Below are 19502 nucleotides of genomic sequence, written 5' to 3' on the forward strand. Positions count from 1 at the left end.
TTATAACACTATATATAATACTATATAACACCCTATAAACACCGTATAACAATATGTAACACCATATAATACCATATAACACTATGTAACACTATATATCATTATATAACAAATATAACACTATACATCTATCATAGGCATGCTATCAGACAACCTATAGTGTTATATTTGTTATATAATGATATATAGTGGTACAAAGTGTTATATGGTATTATATGGTGTTACATATTGTTATACTGTGTTTATAGGGTGTTATATAGTATTATATATAGTGTTATAATACACTTCTCACACTTTGAGCACTTTTTACAGGATCCTCTACCTATATATATATATATATATATATATATATAGAGTAAGGTTAACATACAAAAAGCCTTATCATGCATCACGTAGGAGACAATGGTAACCGTTGGATCAGGGGTATAATCACGCATGGGACCACATAATCACGCATGGGACTATAATCACGCACGTTCTATGATAATAACGCACGTTATATTTTTTGTCATGTATGTTAATATAGGTTAAGCCTTGAAGTATATCTATACTACTTTAATAAGGATATAGGAAGGACAGAATGGTAATTCGGCAATGTGTTGAAAACACCCTCAATGCACAATGTACAAGTCTTAAGGCATAAACAAACACAATACTTTTACCCTTCACCCGGATCCATCAAGAGCCGTCCATTTTCTTTCACTTTTTCACACGGATCATTATCTGACGGCTGTTTTTGTGTTCACACGGATCCAGCTTTCCCATTCCTTCTCTCTCACAACTCCAGATGTCTCACAAAACTCCAGATCTTCTCTCTCTCACTCTCTCTCCTTCTCTCGCTCTACGACTCAAGAACATCATGCCAGATCTCTCATCAGATGCCGTTTCATGACAAGATCGTTGAAGGTCTGCAACCTTTGTTCTAGGAATCTTGAAAATCTTTCGTTATTACAATTTTCTGTAATCATTGTGACCACTACCGGTTGTAATGCAGTGGTTCCGACACCTGAGCTCTGGTGGAGGAGACTAGGGTTTCGGCGAAGATAAAGCCATCGGAGGCTAAACAACTCAAAAAGGTAACGGTTGTAAGATTGTTGATTTTGATAACGCGAGTTTTTTTTTCCTATAGCTTGTTTTATTCATCGATGTTGTCTATGTTTTATGTTTTCAGGCTGTTTAATTTGGTTTTTTGTCACCTGAAACCCTAATTCATTCATTGGAGGAAGTAAGTGACCCTTTTCAGCTCATAGTCACAGAATTCGCCCAAAATAGCACGAATTTCGAATTGGTACGTTTCGTATGGTACGGAATTCGTATACGAACCAATTCGCTATCAATTCGCGAATTAAAGGTTTGATTCGTCGTTTCAATTCGTTAATTTGGATCGTTCCAATTCTTGTTTCTAGAGCTGTTCGTAACTTGGGAATCCTGGTTCTGGTGCTGCAATATCAGCAGGAAAGAAGTAGAATAGCGGCTGTGCGTAGGGTTTCAACTTTAGGTTTAAATAAGTTTAGAAATTTTTAACATTTAGCCCCTTTATCTTTTACTACTTTACATTTAGTATGTAAAGCTTTAAATTTTTACATATAAAGTGTATAACTAGTTGTTTTATTTTAACATTTAACCCCCTCTATCTTCACTAGTTTACATTTGGTCTTCAAACTTATAAGTTTGTACACAAAAAAAATATAAAATGAACATTATAAATGGTACACCGTACCGGAATAGCGTACCGGATCGTACCGAAATGAACCTACCCCCGTCCGTACCGAATTCGTGCCATCTAGCGAATCGCGAACCCGAACCGCGTACCCGAACCGGAGCGAACCACGAATTAGGTGACTATGTTTCAGCTTTTTTACTGTTCTGGTTTGTTGTTTATTAGTTCTCAGTTTGAGTTAATTTGTTGTATGTTTTATTGGGTTATGGGTCAAAGAATGTAAATCGATGTTAACCCTGGTGAAATTGTAACATAGACAAAGTACAAGTGACATATTAGATAAAATTGTAATATTTTGGAGTTGATGAATAATTATGTAGTAGCTACGGTTCTAGATTATAAATTTCATTGTTCATTTGCTACATTTAGTTACTTAAAATTTAGAAATGACCGCACCTCTAACATAGAAAAACTGAAAAATCATAATTAAAATATATGGGTGATGATGAACTTTATCAGACTCAAGGAGATTTCAGTTGTGTTCTCTTAATGCTGACAATCCCATTTGAAATATTAATTCATCACTTCTGACACGTTCTTTCTTTATCACAGACTGCAGGTGTTGTGTCTGAAGGTGGTAGGGGCCTGAGCATTTGGGATGTTTTCTGCCTCACAAATCCAGGTTTGTCTTCTTCACCATGAGCACATACAGTAAGGTGTGTTAAATAGGTAGTGTTTGCCGGTTGACGGCTCCAACCCGACACTAACCTGAATACGACAAACCTTGGTTTAAAAAGCGGGAAGAACACAAAAGCAATGAGGTCTAAAATTATTTATTGGATTATTTTGAATTTAATGTTAGGTGACTGATGCGATTGAGATGTTGGTCCGTATGTTACATAGAGTTTAAGTAGAGGGTAATATATACTTATCTTTGCTGCAATAGATTGTTAATGTTTAATAATTTGAATTACAATCTCTATATTCTCAATGTAGATCAGATCCACCATCCAATGTGCCTAAAGAAGCTTCTAAAGTGATAAATCCTAGATGAAGCTTCGAGGAAAGAATATCTGGTCAATAAAGCTCTTTCTCAGATTTTATAGTTGTTTTTAGAGAGCTTGAAAATAAATGTGTTTTGTTTTCATATAGGAAAGAAAATACCTGAATCAAAGAATTGTTTGAAAATATTGAAAAGTTGGGGTAAAGTTTGATTCAATTGAAAGGCTGAATCTTGGAATGGAGAATCCTGATGGGAATTTGTAAACTTTGAAGTTATTTTAACAAAAAAAACCTTTTTTAAACCAACCCGACCCGAAACCCACTCCGGCCCGAACCCATTCTGACCTGAACCCATCCCGACCCTAACCCATTCCGACCCGCCACCCAATCCGACCCGAATCAAAGATTCGCTACCTTTTTTGGATGATTCCATGTCGGATCTGTGTAATATTTTCAGAATGTTGAATTTGATTTATGTGAAGGTGTTTTGTTGTTCGTTGTTTCTTCGAATCTCCATTTGTTGTTTTATTTTTCTTCGAAGCTCCATGTGCGGATGTTAAGTTGACTGAACAAAATAACGACTCAACGGTAAGATTATTGAGCAGATCGGTTGCAACTGAGACGAGATCCTTTAGCAGTACATGGCTGTCAAGGTTGGTTCCGACAACTCGATTCCGATTTAGCGGCCGCATGTATATTTTTCCAGAACAAAGGTACGTCTGGGATGACAGCCGTGATGACCCCTGTTCTTAAAGTTAAGCTTTCAACTATTCAGTCAAAGGCAACATCTTTGATTCTGCCCAGATTAGAATTAGTTTATGTAGTTCTCATGATATTTACTCTTTTTTTAGGTACTTTTCGTTTTCTTAATGTAACTGTATTACACGTGGTGGTGTACTTGCAGCAGTGGTCTGCAATCAAGGTGACGTTCCTCTCTTTTTTTATAATTCTAAATTTAAACGTGTTTTGTTTACTTTTTTAGGATCGTCCTGATATTATAGCAAAATATACTTGTGGTATTGTGGATGACAGGTCATTGCACCCTATGTGGTTATCCAATGGAAACCTTATTGAGAAAGGAGACCTAGAGGTGAAAATCTTTTGTGTATGGTAAGCTTTCGTTGTCGAGATAGGTCGTTGTAGTTCAAGAATCAATTGTCCCTTTATAGTTTGTATTGTCACATGTTTAATATTTAACTTATAGATCATTTGTTTTATCAGGTTGCTGCTATGAAGAAAATGAAAGATCTTGGAAATGTTTGCATGGAACAAGCAGCAGAGATTGAGAAGTTAAATAATCTGGTAAGATTTCTCTTCACAAATATGCAAGTTTAATTACTATTGTGCCACCGCATTCAATTGAAGGCCTAGATTAGATCAGATGTGCGGTTGAGATGCTCGCGTACGCATCACATGATAAGGTGGTCTGTACGTTAACTGGCCTCTTTGCATTGTTTATGTCTCTTAAATCAGTTTATTAACTAAAAAAATCATTTCCAGGGAACAGATATTTTAGAGGGTGACAGAGAACCTAAAAGTGGCCCGAGTGTTTACAACTTTGGTGGAGGAGATGAAGGCGTCAAGGCGTCAAGGTGACATGGGGGCTGGAAAGAGCACAGCTCTAAAGGACATTCTTCAAGAGTAAGTCGTTAAGTATATTATACAAATGACTCCCTCGAGGTAAGTTGAACGGGTTAGATAATAGGTCAAAACAGATATATAAAAAATAACGAGTAGGATATGCTTAAAAAAACAATATTAATATTTTATTAATCCAAATCTTTGAATTAAACAACTTAAAGGTTTTTCACATAAAAAATAGAATTGAGCTACTTTCAATGTGTTTAATACTTTCAACCCATTTGACCCACATGCAAGGCGGTTTCAGTTTAGAAAATAATAAGAATTATGGCGTTAAAAATATTGATTTTTGTTAGATTTTAAAAGTGTAAGGTTACATTTGTTACAAATAAAAGGTTTTTAAGAGTTATAATGTGGCTTTGAATGTACACAGACCAGTTTGGGCAGGAGCATCAGCAAATGCAGTTGTAATAGAAGCTTGGGTTTGGCCTAAACGGGTTTGGGCAGGAGCATCAGCAAATGCAGTTTTATCTCAAAACTATACGTCTATATAACATTCTTCTTTTCTTTTGAGACCGAAACACAATTAATAATTTTTCTTTCTATTTTAAACGACAGATGCAGACATGGGAATTATCTAATATCAAACACCTGCTTGAGTTTCTCAGATTATAAAAAAACAAATACCAAATAGATAACAGACATCACTATATATTTCTGGTTGATTGCTTTTAACCACAATACCTACTATTAATCCAATTGTTTTGACCCAAATAGTCAGAATATCAAATTCGGAAAGTTTTTCCCAATAAGATACATTGAATTTTGAATTATTGACGCAATAATCACTTTAGGCCAGTAGCCAAACAACCCCTAATAAGGGTAGCTGGATACAGTGTGTATCAACCTTTAAATAGTTGAATTTGCTGCCATATGATATGTAGATATATTCATTTTTCATTTAAATAGTTGAATTTGCTGCAATATGATATGCTGATATATTAATTTTTCATTAGAAAGGGAAGATCATGAGTGTTGCCATAGTTCCATGTGTTATCACAGTTGGATGTATGTATCCACGCATTCTTCGCTGATCTTCGTGATCCAAATACTCGCCTACTAGGTGGACGATCTTTGCCACCACTCTTTAATTTCAAGCCTCAAGGTTAGTTCCCAATGATCCTTATCTAATCAATGTGACTTATTATTATCAAGTGTCATTCTCATGCCGTTAATTACATTTTTTAGATCTAGAAGGTGCATCAGCTAAATTCATGCCATATAGCAACGCCGTAGCCAGTGCAGCTGCAACGGCGTAGCGAACGCCGCGGGCGCAGCCGCAACGGCGCAGCGAACGCCGCGGGCGCAGCCGCAACGGCGCAGCGAACGCCGCGGGCGCAGCCGCAACGGCGCAGCGAACACAGTTTTTAAATAATTACAGTTTAGGCGCTTGTCTACCCGTTTGCCTTAAATACGGGTACAAATTGACAGTTTTTTATCATTCTTTTCTTCTCACCAGGTACTTGTTGAAGGCAACCATGGATGGCGACGACATCGGGTTTTAGGCGAAACAAATTGCAAGTGATGATGGGAAAATGGGCTGGTTGGGCTGATGGATTTTGTGCGGGCCGAAACAGGCCTGGTTAGGTTGATCCAAGACAGTTGTTCAACATATTTATCTTTTTAATAAATAATTAGTTTAAGATATGATCACATATATTCCCTGAGCTAAATTTTCGAATGAAATAACTAAAAGAGATTTTAGCATTAAAAATGGAAGTTGGACGGTTGTTGACCCGTTTGATCATTTGATCCATTTCTTTTAAAGCTATTTTATATGAATTTTACCTGTTAGAAATACGACATAATCTCTAATAAAAGTGGTAAAGGGGCACTTCTTTTTTTGGATTTTAGGCAAGAAATTGAGAGAATATGATGAATGATATGAAGTAAGAGGTCAAGGGTGCTGGTCAAAAGAATTTAAAGACTAAAATTTAGTTTATAATTCAGGAAGTCAAAGTTGCGTTGAAGTTTATAATTCGGTTTGGATTTAAAGTTGAGGTGAGGTTAGATTGAAAGTTGGTGTTAAATCGGTTTTGGTTAAGAATGGTGTCAATGCTGCCAAAAAGATTAGGTTTAAGACTGTTGCCTTGAAGACCATTAATTGGGCTTGGCGTGTTATGGCTGCAACTATAGGAATGGATATGCAGATTGAAGATGAGGCTGCCACTTGCTGTTATTTCTGTCTTTGTTTTGAGTATTATGTTTACGTTTTTCATTAAAATCAAGTTGTGAATATCCCAATTGGCATATCTTTTTGTATTGCTATATCGAATGTTGGTGTCGTACCATGTACCATTACTGGAATGAACCAAAACGATACAGGCGTACTATACAAAAAATTACAAAGCGATTGATAAACTAACTATGAACAACAACCGGGTTGTAAATTGTCATCGCCGCTGCATCGCGCGGGTCCCTGCTAGTATATATATATGAGGATGAGGAGTTGGGTAGAAAGTGGATTTTTCCTAGAAACTCTAGGAAGTAGTAAGAATTGGACATGTGGCATTGAGGGATTTTAACTAGAAGGGCAAGTATGTATTTCACATTCTAATTTTATATTTGGAATTTATCTTCATTAACTAACATTGCATGTAACTGATCTTGTCCATGATTTTTAGAATATTGGTTGTTTTCTAATTCAAACTTCATTCAAATCATATGTAAATATAAATTGCTCGATCGTTTACTTGTTCACCAGCATCATCCATATTCAATATTTTTTTCAGAGAGAAAAATCATGGCTTCAAACACACTTGTTGATTGTGGAGATGGTAATTACAGTTATTTTTTCTTTATTATTATAGTTTTGTCTGTAGATTATTAACATTTAATTGGAAAACCATCAGCATGTTCTTGGTGATGTGTTCTAACTGTCAGAGAGGTTGAAGTCAATGTGTTTGTTGATCTCATAATGTGGCTGTGTTTTACCATTCATGCTGGTAGTGCTGGAGGATTTCTTGACATTGTGTTTTAACAGCAAGCAGATTAATACAGTTGTGTTTTAGCATTCATGTTGGTAATGCTGGAGGATTTCTTCACGCTGTGTTTTACCATCCATGCTGCCATGCTGGTAATGCTGGAGGATTTCTTGACATTGTGTTTTAACAACAAGCAGATTAATACAGTTGTGTTTTAGCATTCATCTTTGTAATGCTGGAGGATTTCTTGACGCTGTGTTTTACCATCCATGCTGGTAATGCTGGAGGTTTTCTTGACATTGTGTTTTAACAGCAAGCAGATTAATGCAGTTGTGTTTTAGCATTCATGTTTGTAATGCTGGAGGATTTCTTGACGCTGTGTTTTACCATCCATGCTGGTAATGCTGGAGGATTTCTTGACATTGTGTTTTAACAGCAAGCAGATTAATGCAGTTGTGTTTTAGCATTCATGTTTGTAATGCTAGAGGATTTCTTGACGTTGTGTTTTACCATCCATGCTCGTAATGCTGGAGGATTTCTTGACATTGTGTTTTAACAGCAAGCAGTTTGATACAGTTGTGTTTTAGCATTCATGCTAGTAATGCTAGAGAATTTCTTGACGCTGTGTTTTACCATTTATGCTGTTACGATGTGTGACATTTGTCGCGATGTGTTTTCTTGATGTTGTGTTTCTTCATGAAGGATAGAAGGAAGAGATACAAACGAGAGAAAGCGAGAGAGAGAGAGAGAGAGAGAGAAAAATCGCTGGAAATGTGGGGTGGTTTATGGAATGACAATTATTTCCATATTTAAAACAGGTTAAATGACATATCTACCCTTGATTAATTAAATAATCCTATTTTTAGGACACACATATTACCAAAATGCCACCAAGATTATCTCAACCATTAAACACACCCATTGGATGGCTCAGATCACTTTCTAGACTTTCTAGGAAAAACACACTTTCCGCAGGATCCCCACTCATATATATATATTAAATTGGGTAAGATGGATGTTGAGATTATAATATTGATACAATATTGATGATGAATATTAATGTAAACTTTGGATTAGTAGTGAGATTATGATAGCGAAAATGAACCTTTTAATTTATTTTTTTTTAAACGTAGAATATAAATTGTTTTCAACCATTTCAAACTAAAAGTTCGGATTAAAAGAGTTGGAGGGCTCCGATGAATCTGATAGGTATAATATACATTTTTCAAATCAATTTATTTTTCGTTTAATTTTATTTCTTGAATGATTTGTGTTTGTTAACCTTTAGAAAATTGACAGCGTAGGGGTGTTGTATTTTTTCTTCACAAAGTTGCATTCAACATAGAGTGTTTTACCGATACCATGACAGTACCCCAACGAACCGAACGGATTCCGACCGCACTGGTATCGTTATTATCAAAACCGGTATTGAAGTTCATTTATTATGGTTTTAGATCAATATAACACAACTTAATTTTTTTGAATTGGCTTTATAGTTAGGTTGTTCTAGCGAGTATTGGTACCGTACGTAACAAACCTAATCGATACCAATCAAATCCTCGACAAGTTGCGCGGAGGAATCGTCCTAGTTACTCATCATAAATCATATAAGATGTTTACTTTAATTACCTTTTAAAATTAAGCTATTAGTTTATACATTTTCTTGGTAAAATCACCAAAATAAATATCTTGACCAAGAAAATAAATGAAATGAGAAAATATATATTTAGCCGTTACCAAAGCAGACAAACCTAAAAATAGTCAACTGATAGATGTTTAATAGGATCCGTCGACTATGACAATTAGAATTTAGCTAACACAAAAAACATTGAAAAGTACAATCAGGTTCTTAAAAATCAATAAAAGAAGATACGTGTGAAGAGCTAAATTCAGTCGACATATGAAAAGTGGGGCTAGATTTAGTCGACGCCTTAATAATGGGGGGGGGGGGATCCTAGTCGATGGCTAGATTTGCCCACACTTTACACATGTTACAATCTAACTGCTATTATATGGACTCCTTTGTACTTTATCATGAGTTCTTGCGACGTTTAAGCTTTAGTTGTCTCAGTCATTGGATCCTATTTGACATCTCATTGGATCCTATCTGGCAACTCCTGATTGGCTCTGCTTTTGTTTGTCTATTTTGGTAACGACTAAATATACATTCTCGTTTCATTCATTTTCTTGGTTAACGTGTCTATTTTGGTGGTTTTCGTTTTATATTGTTTTGATTACATCCAGCTAATCAATTTTTAACCCTTATGACATGGGTGTGCCGAACCCTTAATCGAAGCCGAACCGAAAACTGACAAAATCGAACCGAAATTAGCCGAAAGTCGATTATCAGTTACTTTTTTTTACCATTGGTTAACCAAAATTAACTGAACTGAACCATTTATTTTTTTTCATATATTTCAAAATTTTATACATCCATGGGTAAGGATAATGTAAAAAAGGCCTAAAGTGTGAGAAGTGTAAGAAGTGTTTTAAATCATTAGATCTTTGATCTAATGGTTGAGATCAATAGGGACCAAATTGTGAATTGTGTTTTAATTATTTGGACTGATTTGAAAATTGTAGGGGTAATAGTGACTTTTATATGCTTCAATAAGATAACCTCTCCTAATTCCCAGCGATCCACTTTTAAACTAACACTAAAAATCCGGACATTCTAAAATCCGAAAACATGTAACTGCTATTAGAAATATATAACACTATATAACACCATATAAACACCATATAACGCTATGTAACACTATATAACAGTATACATCTATCATAGACTTGCTACCAGAAAAATAAAACACTCAATATAACACTATACATCCATCATAGACCTACTACCATAAAATATAACACTATATAACATTATACATCATCATAGACTGCTACCAGAAAATAGGCCTGTAAATGAACCGAACGTTCATGAACTGTACGTGAACTTGTTCGGTGGGAAGTTCATTTATGTTCGTTTATTTAATAAACGAACGAACACGAACAAAAAAAATGTGTTCCTTTAATTAAATAAACGAACATGAACACTCCTTGTGTTCGCTCATTTATGTTCGTCAACATTTGTTTATGTTCGTTCATTTATGTTCGATAACATTCGTTTATGTTCGCTTATTTACGTCCGTTTATATTTGTTTAAATTTTAGTAAATACATAAATAGTTATTTTATATAAATTTTAGGTTTTCTAACTACTTATATAAATATAACTAATTAGTAATTGAGTTTTCTAGTAATAAAAAATGAAATTTTAAATTTTTTCTTAGATCGTAACTAATCACTTACTTAATATTTATATAAAAAACTACTTAAATTTAGTATCTATAAACCTTAATTTAGATGTGTTTTCGGATAAAAAAACGACTATATTAGAATTGTTTGTTTGTGTTCACTAATGTTAAATTGTGTTTGTTTATATTTGTTAAATTACGTTCATTTGTGTTCGTTTATATTTGTTCAATCATGTTAGTTTATGTTTGTTTATGTTTATTTAAATATGTTCAGTTATTTTTTTTGTTTATGTTCATTTGTGTTCGTTTATGTTCGTGAACTATTCGTTTAGGCTTTAAACGAACAAACATAAACGAACATGAACATATCTGATTTCTTAATGAATGAACACGAACAAAAAAATGTGTTCGATTATATGTTCGTGTTCGGTTAAAGTTAAATGAACGAACACGAACATGATCGGTTCGTTTACAGGCCTACCAAAAAATATAACACTATAACACTGTATAAAACCTTCATTCTGCATCCATCACTATATAACACTCTATAAAAACCTTCATTCTGCGATCTTCAGAAAGTTATAATTGATGAACGATAAAAAAATACAAATTCGTAGATTAATTCGCATTCCTAAAATAAAGGGTGACAGTTATGGAAGGTTATCAATTAATTGAATCAATGAGAAAATAACTTGTTTACCCTTTTGAATTAATTTAGAATGAGAACACATGTCATCTCCACAATATTTCTCATACTTCTCACACTTTTGAATTAATGTACAGGATTTATTTGCACATCTATTTCATGTATATATACTTCTATTTCATGTATTTATACCTCCATTACATGTATCTCTAAACAAAAAATTTAGTCCTTGTTTGATTTGGTTATTAACCGAAATTAACTAAACTGAACCGAAACTCGACAAATTAACCGAACCGATTAAACGATGACTTCAGTTATGGTTACGGTTAATGCCAATTTAACGAACCGAACCATACACACCTCTAACAGGAGCACAGGTGTGCGTGTAAGGGGCCACATGGCTGTACCAGAGGCGCGAACACAGATGAAGATTTAAAGCCCTAACAAAACCCCTATGTGTCTAACCAAAATAATCATACAAATAAAATCAAGAGTGAATTGCAAAATTTGTCCTTTATCTTTATACCCCTTTTCAGACGGTGTCCTTTATCTTTAAAATTGATGTGCTTTGTACTTTATCTTTCAAAATCTTGCACGATTTGTCCTTTGAGGCTAACCCAATTAGGTTTTTTTTTTTTTTTTTGTTAAGTCAGATCACATAAGGATATTTTAGTCTTTTTCATCATTCATTTTAAAATAAGTTAATAAATAAACAAAAGATAATTAAAAATCTTGTGTATGTATGGATACATAGATATATTCCATTAAAAGAAAATTCAGGGTTTTTTTTTCACCTCTCTCTCTATCTCTCCCACTTACCACCACCATCATTCATTCATCCATCCACACCACACCACCACCATCCAACACATCACCTGCCATCGCTGCAACCCACCCCACCAAGCACCCTACATCACCTGCCACCACCCACCCAACACCACCTCGTACCACCACCGACGCCAAACCTACCCACCAGGCCGACACCTCTTTCGAACCAAGCCCTTCACATCTGCGATGGGGGTATTTAGATCTGAGCAGCGGTTCCGGCGAAGCAAAAGATCCGCCGCCTGAAACAAGTTCCGGCGAACCACCGTCGATCCTAACCCTACAAATCTGAACAGCGGTTCTGGCGAACGACCGTCGAACAACCCTACAAAACCGCCGCCCAAAACAGGTTTGCGTTATAGTGGTGATGTTGAACGGTGTAAACAAAGGTTGAAGATGGTGATTGAAGTCTTGAATTGAAAGGATTGAGTGATTTTGATTTTGGTTATAGTTAGTTTGCAAATTGCAGTTGAAAGGTTTATGGTGATTTTGATACTGTGGGTTTTAAATTGGGTTTGGTGATTTTGGTTTGCAATTGAAAGGGTTGGGTGATTTTGGTGATGTCTCGAGGCTTTGTTGTGGTGTTAGAGAGAGTTTAGAGAGGGAGAGAGAGAGAGAGAGAAATGGTGATGTAATTAAATTATTTACACAATAGTCATTTAAATGTAAAATGACAAAAATGCCCTCATGTGTAACTTGCATGATCAGATTTAACACAAAAAACTAACTAGGTTAGGCTTAAAGGACAAATCATGCATGATTTTGAAACATAAAATACAAAATACGTTAGTGACATGGTCTGAAAACAAATATAAAGATAAAAGACAAATTTTGCAATTCAATCTAAAATCAAACAACCATTGCATACAATTTTCATAAAGTGACACTTTATATAAAAGCTCTTACAAGTAAACTTGTTAACACAACAAACACTTTCAAGTGTAGAAGCAAAGAACACACCTCCATTATCCACAATGGAATCACTCTCCTCCTCTGCCCCCTCCTGTTACTACCCCTCAACCACCAATCTCCGCCACTTTCCATCCACAAAACCCCTTCAATCCTTCTCTCCCCGCCATCTATCGCCGCCGCACCACTCCATCAAATGCTCACTTCGCTCTTCCCCACCATTTGACTACAAACAAAATCTCAATATTTCATCGTCTTCACCGCAGACGCCGGCAACAGCGATGAGAGGCGCTGAATCTGACGCCATGGGGTTATTATTGCGTGAAAGGATTGTGTTTTTAGGGACCCAGATTGATGATTTTGTTGCTGATGCGATTATTAGTCAGTTGCTTTTGTTGGATGCTCAAGATCCTACAAAAGATATTCGGCTTTTTATTAATTCTACTGGTGGTTCTCTCAGGTACTGGTTTAATGTCTCCTATTTTGATTTTGAAATTGGATTTTGGTTTTTGGATTATTGAAGTTTGTGGGTTTTGTGTGAAGAAGTTTTGGTTTGTAATGGCGTGTTTTGGAGTGTAAGGGGTGTTTGGGAATTGGGATTGATTAATGTGGTTTTAAGGGGTGGATGATATTTGTTTATAGTATTTGGGTGTGGTTGAATTGGTTGTATTATTTGATTGTTTGTCATGGTCCAAGATAGGACTTCGTGGGTTAAGGACTTCTAGAGGTTATTACAGTAACGTCTTAGAGGTATTTTACGGACGTAGTTTTTTCTTATTCTTTAAGTGACTTTACCGGTGACTGCCTAATTATGTTTATGCCCAATTGATGTTGTATGCTATTATACATGATTTACATTATATTGTGTCACTCTGATCACTTTCTTGGTATTGGTGACTTCTTTTTTTTTCTATATTCTTTGACTTGGTATGTTGGTATGCTATTCGTTTTGGAGTTGAGGGTCTCCCAAGAAGTAGCCTCTCTATTCCTAGGGATAGAGGCAAGGTCTGTCTACATCCCACCCTCCCTAGACCCTATAAGTAGCTTTGCTATTTGTGGGATTCACTGGGTATGGTTGTTGTTGTACTTTTTGTATGTTTATTTGACTCTTATATCTGGATTTGGTTTAGGGGGGGGGGGGTCTCACTGGAAGCGGCTTCTCTATCCCATGGGATAGAGGTAAGGCTTGCCTACATCCCACCCTCCCCAGACCCTACCTATAGATTGGCTATAGGTGGGATTATACTAGGTATGGTTGTTTTTGTATTTGATTGTTTGTCAAATAACCAGTTTAGGGTTAGCTTCAAGGGGTGGCACGGTGTTACGCGTGCTGGATTCCCTCTAGTACAGGGATCGGGTTTGAATATAGTTTCCACCGCGTTTAAATTTTAACCCCTTGAAGGCCGTTTGCCCGACGATAAGCTACGTTTTACCTGGTCTCATTGGTTTGAATATAGCTTCCACCTCGTTAAGTTTTAACCCCTTGAAGGTCGTTTGCCCGATATAAGGCATTGGCGGCTATGTGAGTTTTCCGGTAACGGGTGGTCGGGTTACAACGGTATAGACAAAACCAATATCATCATCATCAATAGCAAAGCTAAGGTTGGGTCTGAGAAGGGTAAGATGTAGACAACCTTACCTCTACCCCGTAAGAATAGTGTGGCTGCTTCCAGATAGACCCCCGGCTCAATAGTAGTTCTGCATCAAGCCTTGGACATAAGGCACATAACACTCATCAATTAAGACAAAACTGATATACAAGGCAAAAGCAAAATTACTAGAATATCCCTTGTTTAATACTAATAGTATATAAGAATGTTCTTTTGGTCATTTTACCTGTTAATTCTGTCATGTGACATTTTTATGACGTCTTGAAGGCTCGGTTCAAAATTTGTTAGCATTGATGCTGGTGCTCAGAAACATGTTGAAAAGTGCCACGTTAGGCGACTGATCCGACACGTTCAATGACGACCCTTGCAACTGGTCGTAAAAAAGATGGCAAGGAAAAAACAAACCTTGACCTAGTTAGAGTGGTGATCAGGGGGACTTCGTGACTTCACCAAGTCTGACAATTATCTCCGGGAGTGGGGCCTGTTGCGGATCATGATCGGTTCGTTTGGCCGTACGGTTGCGTTACAATACTAGTAGTATGCCTCCGTAGCGGATTGGCATCCCCCAGGCTCTGCTCAAATTTCGAATTCTCTAGAGATCTCTAGCCAGTCTCTTCTTTTGAGAGGACAACTCAATCAACTCGGCCCCTCTTGTCAAAGTTGATAAAAACTATAAGTGTTATGTCAATCTTCTTGACATAAGTACTAGGTTATCAAAGTGCAGGGAACGTATCCGGCATAGCTACAGGGGAACATTTCCCTTGATCAGACCAACTGGGGCTCTCATGGTGAAGCGAACACTGTCAATCTAACTATTCTATAACAACTATCAAACTAATTCTATGACCATTGTAGACCTTTAAAAAACACAGTTTAACAACCTTAATGAGGGAAATATAATCTAATCAAAGTATGGATTTACCAGGCACAGATTTCAAGCTTGCTGGGGGTTGGCCAATTCTTCCCATGATTTTCTGGTGGAATAAAACCTAAACCTGGGCATGAAACGGGATATTGCTCTCTATGCGAGTTAATACGACGCAATTTGCGTGTCAAAATTTTGAACTGAGGGCAAAATCGGAGCTTGCACAGGGAGGCGCAGTCGTTGTGGGGACACGGCCCTGTGTGCAGACAGAATCCTTCGATTCTGGACTGAAGCTGTTGCCTCGGCTTGATTCTGATCATGGCGGATGCAAAATCGACGATAACGATCGCACTAGGTGACAATATCTTAGGGATAGCTTTGTCTACTAAATAGTTAATCATCTTGTGACGCAACATCCTCTTTCAAGTCTCGTAATTTAGAATGGGTACGTGTCTTCATGATTCCAAAATGGATCGTAGTCTGGAATTCACAACTTCATTCTTAGATCGTAACCTGACACTTTATCTTGGTTTTATGTGCGGCCCATCTAAGAGTTTCTTCGTTGAACCTAGAATTACCCTGACGTTCTTTATATGAGCGATGAAAACTCTAATCTTAACCGTAGGTTTGTGGAACCTTCTCTTCTACCCATTCCATTTGGCAAATATAAACCCTAATTTTAATTCCAGAGGCTAGTGAAGGGCTTGACTAAGGATTTCTTACCCTGTCGCCGATAAACTTAGCCCATGACGAAATCGAAATGGGCTATTCCGGGCGTTAAAGTGCAAAGAGGCCAAATAGGATCTCAGATCTAAAAGGGAGGGGGCATAGTCCATTAGTACACGCCCGTCCAACTGGCACGGTCGAAAAAGAGCCGCTCATCTTGTACTTGTCGTCATTCGACGAGAAAAAGTCTGATTAGTCTTCCGCAAGATGTTGTTACCCACGGAATGAATTTCGTTACCGTTTCGATACGGTACCTGGGGTCAACTGGGTCTACTGGATGTGTGGGGGGGGGGGGGGGTTCCCCTTACATATTCAATCAATCTCATAGAGAGCTCCCGGGGTTCAAATACCTGGGAGCGTGACTGACCAGGATCAAGCCACTCGCCACGTGCCCTTTGTTGTGACATCTGGGAAAGGATCCTTGGGACATGCCGGTAACAACAACTAATTTTTAAGAACCAAACCGGACGTATGTTCCGAGGAGTGGATCTGCTTGAGGAAGGTTTTATGAGAGGGATGATATACCTGTGGAGCCATGGTGGCCTCAGATTCTGAAGTGCGATCACTTCGCTCTTCTCCTTTTCTCAGCTTTAGCTTCAGCTCATGTAGTCAAAAGGTCCGAGGTTAAGCATAGAACTTTGCTCGTAGTATGCTTAGATCAACTAAAGATCTAATGGAAGACTAAAGTCGTATATGTTAGATGTCCCGGAGTATTTGTCGCTGATAGCATCCCTTTCTGAAGCCCTGATTCTGCTGGTTTGAGACTGAAAATAAATGCAGCCGAGCCTTTTTGCCTATCCCTATCCCGATGAGCCGAAAGTTCAACTGAAAAGACAACTCAACAGAGGGCGAAACCGTAATTTTAATCCAGCAGAACCACCCGATCATATCCATCTCCACAAGCTCATGGATTTGAAAGAAACGCTGCTCGCAAAGCTCAAGTGTTTCCTATAAATAAGAAAAGTGTTTTCAGGTCAATTTGACCTTTGCTACAAATTTCCTACAAAAAGGATGGTACCACTACCTACTAACGAACGGCTGATAACGTGATCACAGGTACTTTTCTCGGCTTTCCCGACGTGGTGCATCGCCAATGCATAAAAAACGGAGGATATTTGGTCATTTTTCCACATCATCCATGTTTTCTTATTGTGGATCTTAGTGTTTCGCTGATGAATCACTAGTCATACAAGCATGGTGGATACGCCGCTGGTACTTCCCCAGTGCTAGAATAGCGGTGTGCCCCTAAAATCGCACACGTCATTCTTATACAAGAATCCTTTCTTAAGCTGGTATGCTCCTTTTCCGGGCATTGAAGCAAGCCCGGAACAAATCAAAGGCAATACAACCTTTCCGTAAGCACTTTTGTTGAGCGATTATGAGAACTATAGGATTTACCGCTTTCATCTGATCTTCATGTTCGGGACACTTGTCATCATATTAGGCCAATGTAACAGTACAGAGTACCGCTCCATGCTAGCTTGCCATCAGAAGGATTCTAAGGATCGGATTTCTACTTTAGAACGAGAAAGATGAAGAAGAAGGAAATGGTAAACAGCAGCACATCCAAACAAGGGCGGACCTAAGCCCAACCCAAGGTGGGCGGGCGCACCCCCGGGGAAAAAAAAATTTAGTGCTAACTTCCGTCGAAAATCACGTCCGCACCCCTTGGAATTTTTCGTCCGCACCCCTAGGAATTTTTCGACCGCACCCTTGAAATTTTTCGTCCGCACCCCTTAGGTTAAAAGTGTTATCAATTTAAATTTTAAATTTTTTTTAGTAAACTCTTATTTAAAAAAAAAAATACTACCTAAATTATATTATATAACTTTTAATACCTAACTAACTAAACCCAAATACCATACCTTTACCCACTTATAATTCCTAACTAGCTAGCCCATTAAGTCTTAGCCCATTAACCAAACCCAACAATATTTCAAACTATAATAAAATAATTAAAGCCCAAAACCTTTAGAAATTCTCTCCCGCTCTCTCGCTCTCTTGCGTCCCTGCACTGCCAACGAACAACATCACCCATCGACAACAGTCCAGCAGCCGGCGACCTCCGTAATCAGCCACCATACCACCGTCGTTTGACACCAAATCTAACCGGAATCCGAACAAGAGTAAGTTTCTTTGTTATTTTGATGATTTTTGGTTGATATTATAGGAGGAAAAAGGGTAATAAAGTTGTTAAATAGGTTTGAAATTTTGTGTGTTTTGACGTTGTTTATGGTTGTTTATATATTTTTAGGGTGATTATGTTGTTTATATATTTTTAGGGTGATTACAATTTACGTTATGATTTCTAGGGCTTGAATATTTGAAAATTAAAATTAAAATTGAAACATTATGTTATGGAGCGATGAACTTATGTTATATAGAGAAATAATTGCTTAAGAAATTAGTTTTAGATGATATTTTGGATAGATTTCAAAAAATGAAAACCCGTAGGGCGTTGACGTTTTAATTATGTATGTAACAAGGTTTGACATGTTTTTTATAATTATATAAATTTAGTTTGATGTTCGTTTGTTTTACATGACCCGACCCGATACGAACCGATTTTTTTACTTATATACCTAGAGGCCTAAAATTTCTAAAAATGTTCCGCACCCCCATGGAAAAATTCCTGGGTCCGCCACTGCATCCAAACGCTCTCTTGCAACTCATTTTTGTTAATTTGGATTATTTCATTAATCACTTTTTAAACCTAGTGCCAAAGTCCAAACACTATTTTTCAATTTATGGCGAACATGGTTGTTTTGATTCAAGTTTTCTTTAATGTGACCAAACAGCTCTTCAATGGCGATATATGATGTTCTGAAGCTAGTGAGGGCTGATGTATCAACAATTGCACTTGGCATATCAGCATCAACCGCTTCCATAATTCTCGGTGGTGGAACCAAAGGTAAACGTCTTGCAATGCCTAATACAAGAATCATGATCCACCAACCACTCGGAGGTGCAAGCGGGCAAGCGATAGATGTTGAAATTCAAGCGCGGGAAATGATGCATAATAAGGAAAACGTGACGAGAATTATAGCAGAATCCACTGGCAGGAGTTATGAACAGGTTCAGAAAGATATTGATAGGGATCGGTATATGTCTCCTATTGAAGCGGTTGAATATGGAATAATTGATGGGGTTATTGATCAAGATAGTATTATCCCACTTGAGCCTGTACCAGATCGCGTTAAACCTACTCTTAGTTATGATGCAATTAGCAAGGATCCTGAGAAATTCTTGAATCCTGATATACCTGATGATGAAATTTACTAGTTGGGAGGTGACTACTGCCTGAAGACAATTTTACAGTTTATCTTTTGTTACTTTTGAAATTAGCTGGTCCATTTTTATCTGTCAAAACTATTGTATTCTCAAGTAAAATAATAACATTAGACCATTTCCATAATGTGTTAATTTCTTTTTTTTTTTTTTTTTTTTTTG

At 37.0% G+C, this 19502-nt stretch overlaps 1 protein-coding gene and 1 long non-coding RNA gene across 13 annotated transcripts; both read left to right on the forward strand.

Annotated features, from left to right (window-relative positions):
* Positions 1-762: 762 nt before the first annotated feature.
* Positions 763-5956, forward strand: LOC110865038. Of its 12 annotated transcripts, none has more exons than XR_004860352.1 (12): positions 763-906; positions 995-1076; positions 1172-1225; positions 2273-2342; positions 2523-2577; positions 2657-3375; positions 3514-3584; positions 3695-3772; positions 3884-3964; positions 4163-4303; positions 5260-5408; positions 5763-5956. It is a non-coding gene; the product is annotated as an uncharacterized LOC110865038 (long non-coding RNA). The 12 variants fall into 12 exon arrangements; XR_004860353.1 differs by having other exon boundaries at positions 2662-3375; XR_004860349.1 differs by having other exon boundaries at positions 2273-2577.
* A 6901-nt stretch (positions 5957-12857) lies between these two features.
* Positions 12858-19467, forward strand: LOC110865040 (ATP-dependent Clp protease proteolytic subunit 4, chloroplastic). The gene is made up of 2 exons (XM_022114234.2): positions 12858-13311; positions 18851-19467. Exons 1-2 carry the CDS (start codon positions 12917-12919, stop codon positions 19332-19334), a joined length of 879 nt encoding a protein of 292 aa, XP_021969926.1. The 5' UTR covers positions 12858-12916; the 3' UTR covers positions 19335-19467.
* The last annotated feature ends 35 nt before the right edge of the window (positions 19468-19502 follow it).

This window comes from Helianthus annuus, chromosome 6 (assembly GCF_002127325.2).
Source record: "Helianthus annuus cultivar XRQ/B chromosome 6, HanXRQr2.0-SUNRISE, whole genome shotgun sequence".
Classification (NCBI taxonomy): domain Eukaryota; kingdom Viridiplantae; phylum Streptophyta; class Magnoliopsida; order Asterales; family Asteraceae; genus Helianthus; species Helianthus annuus.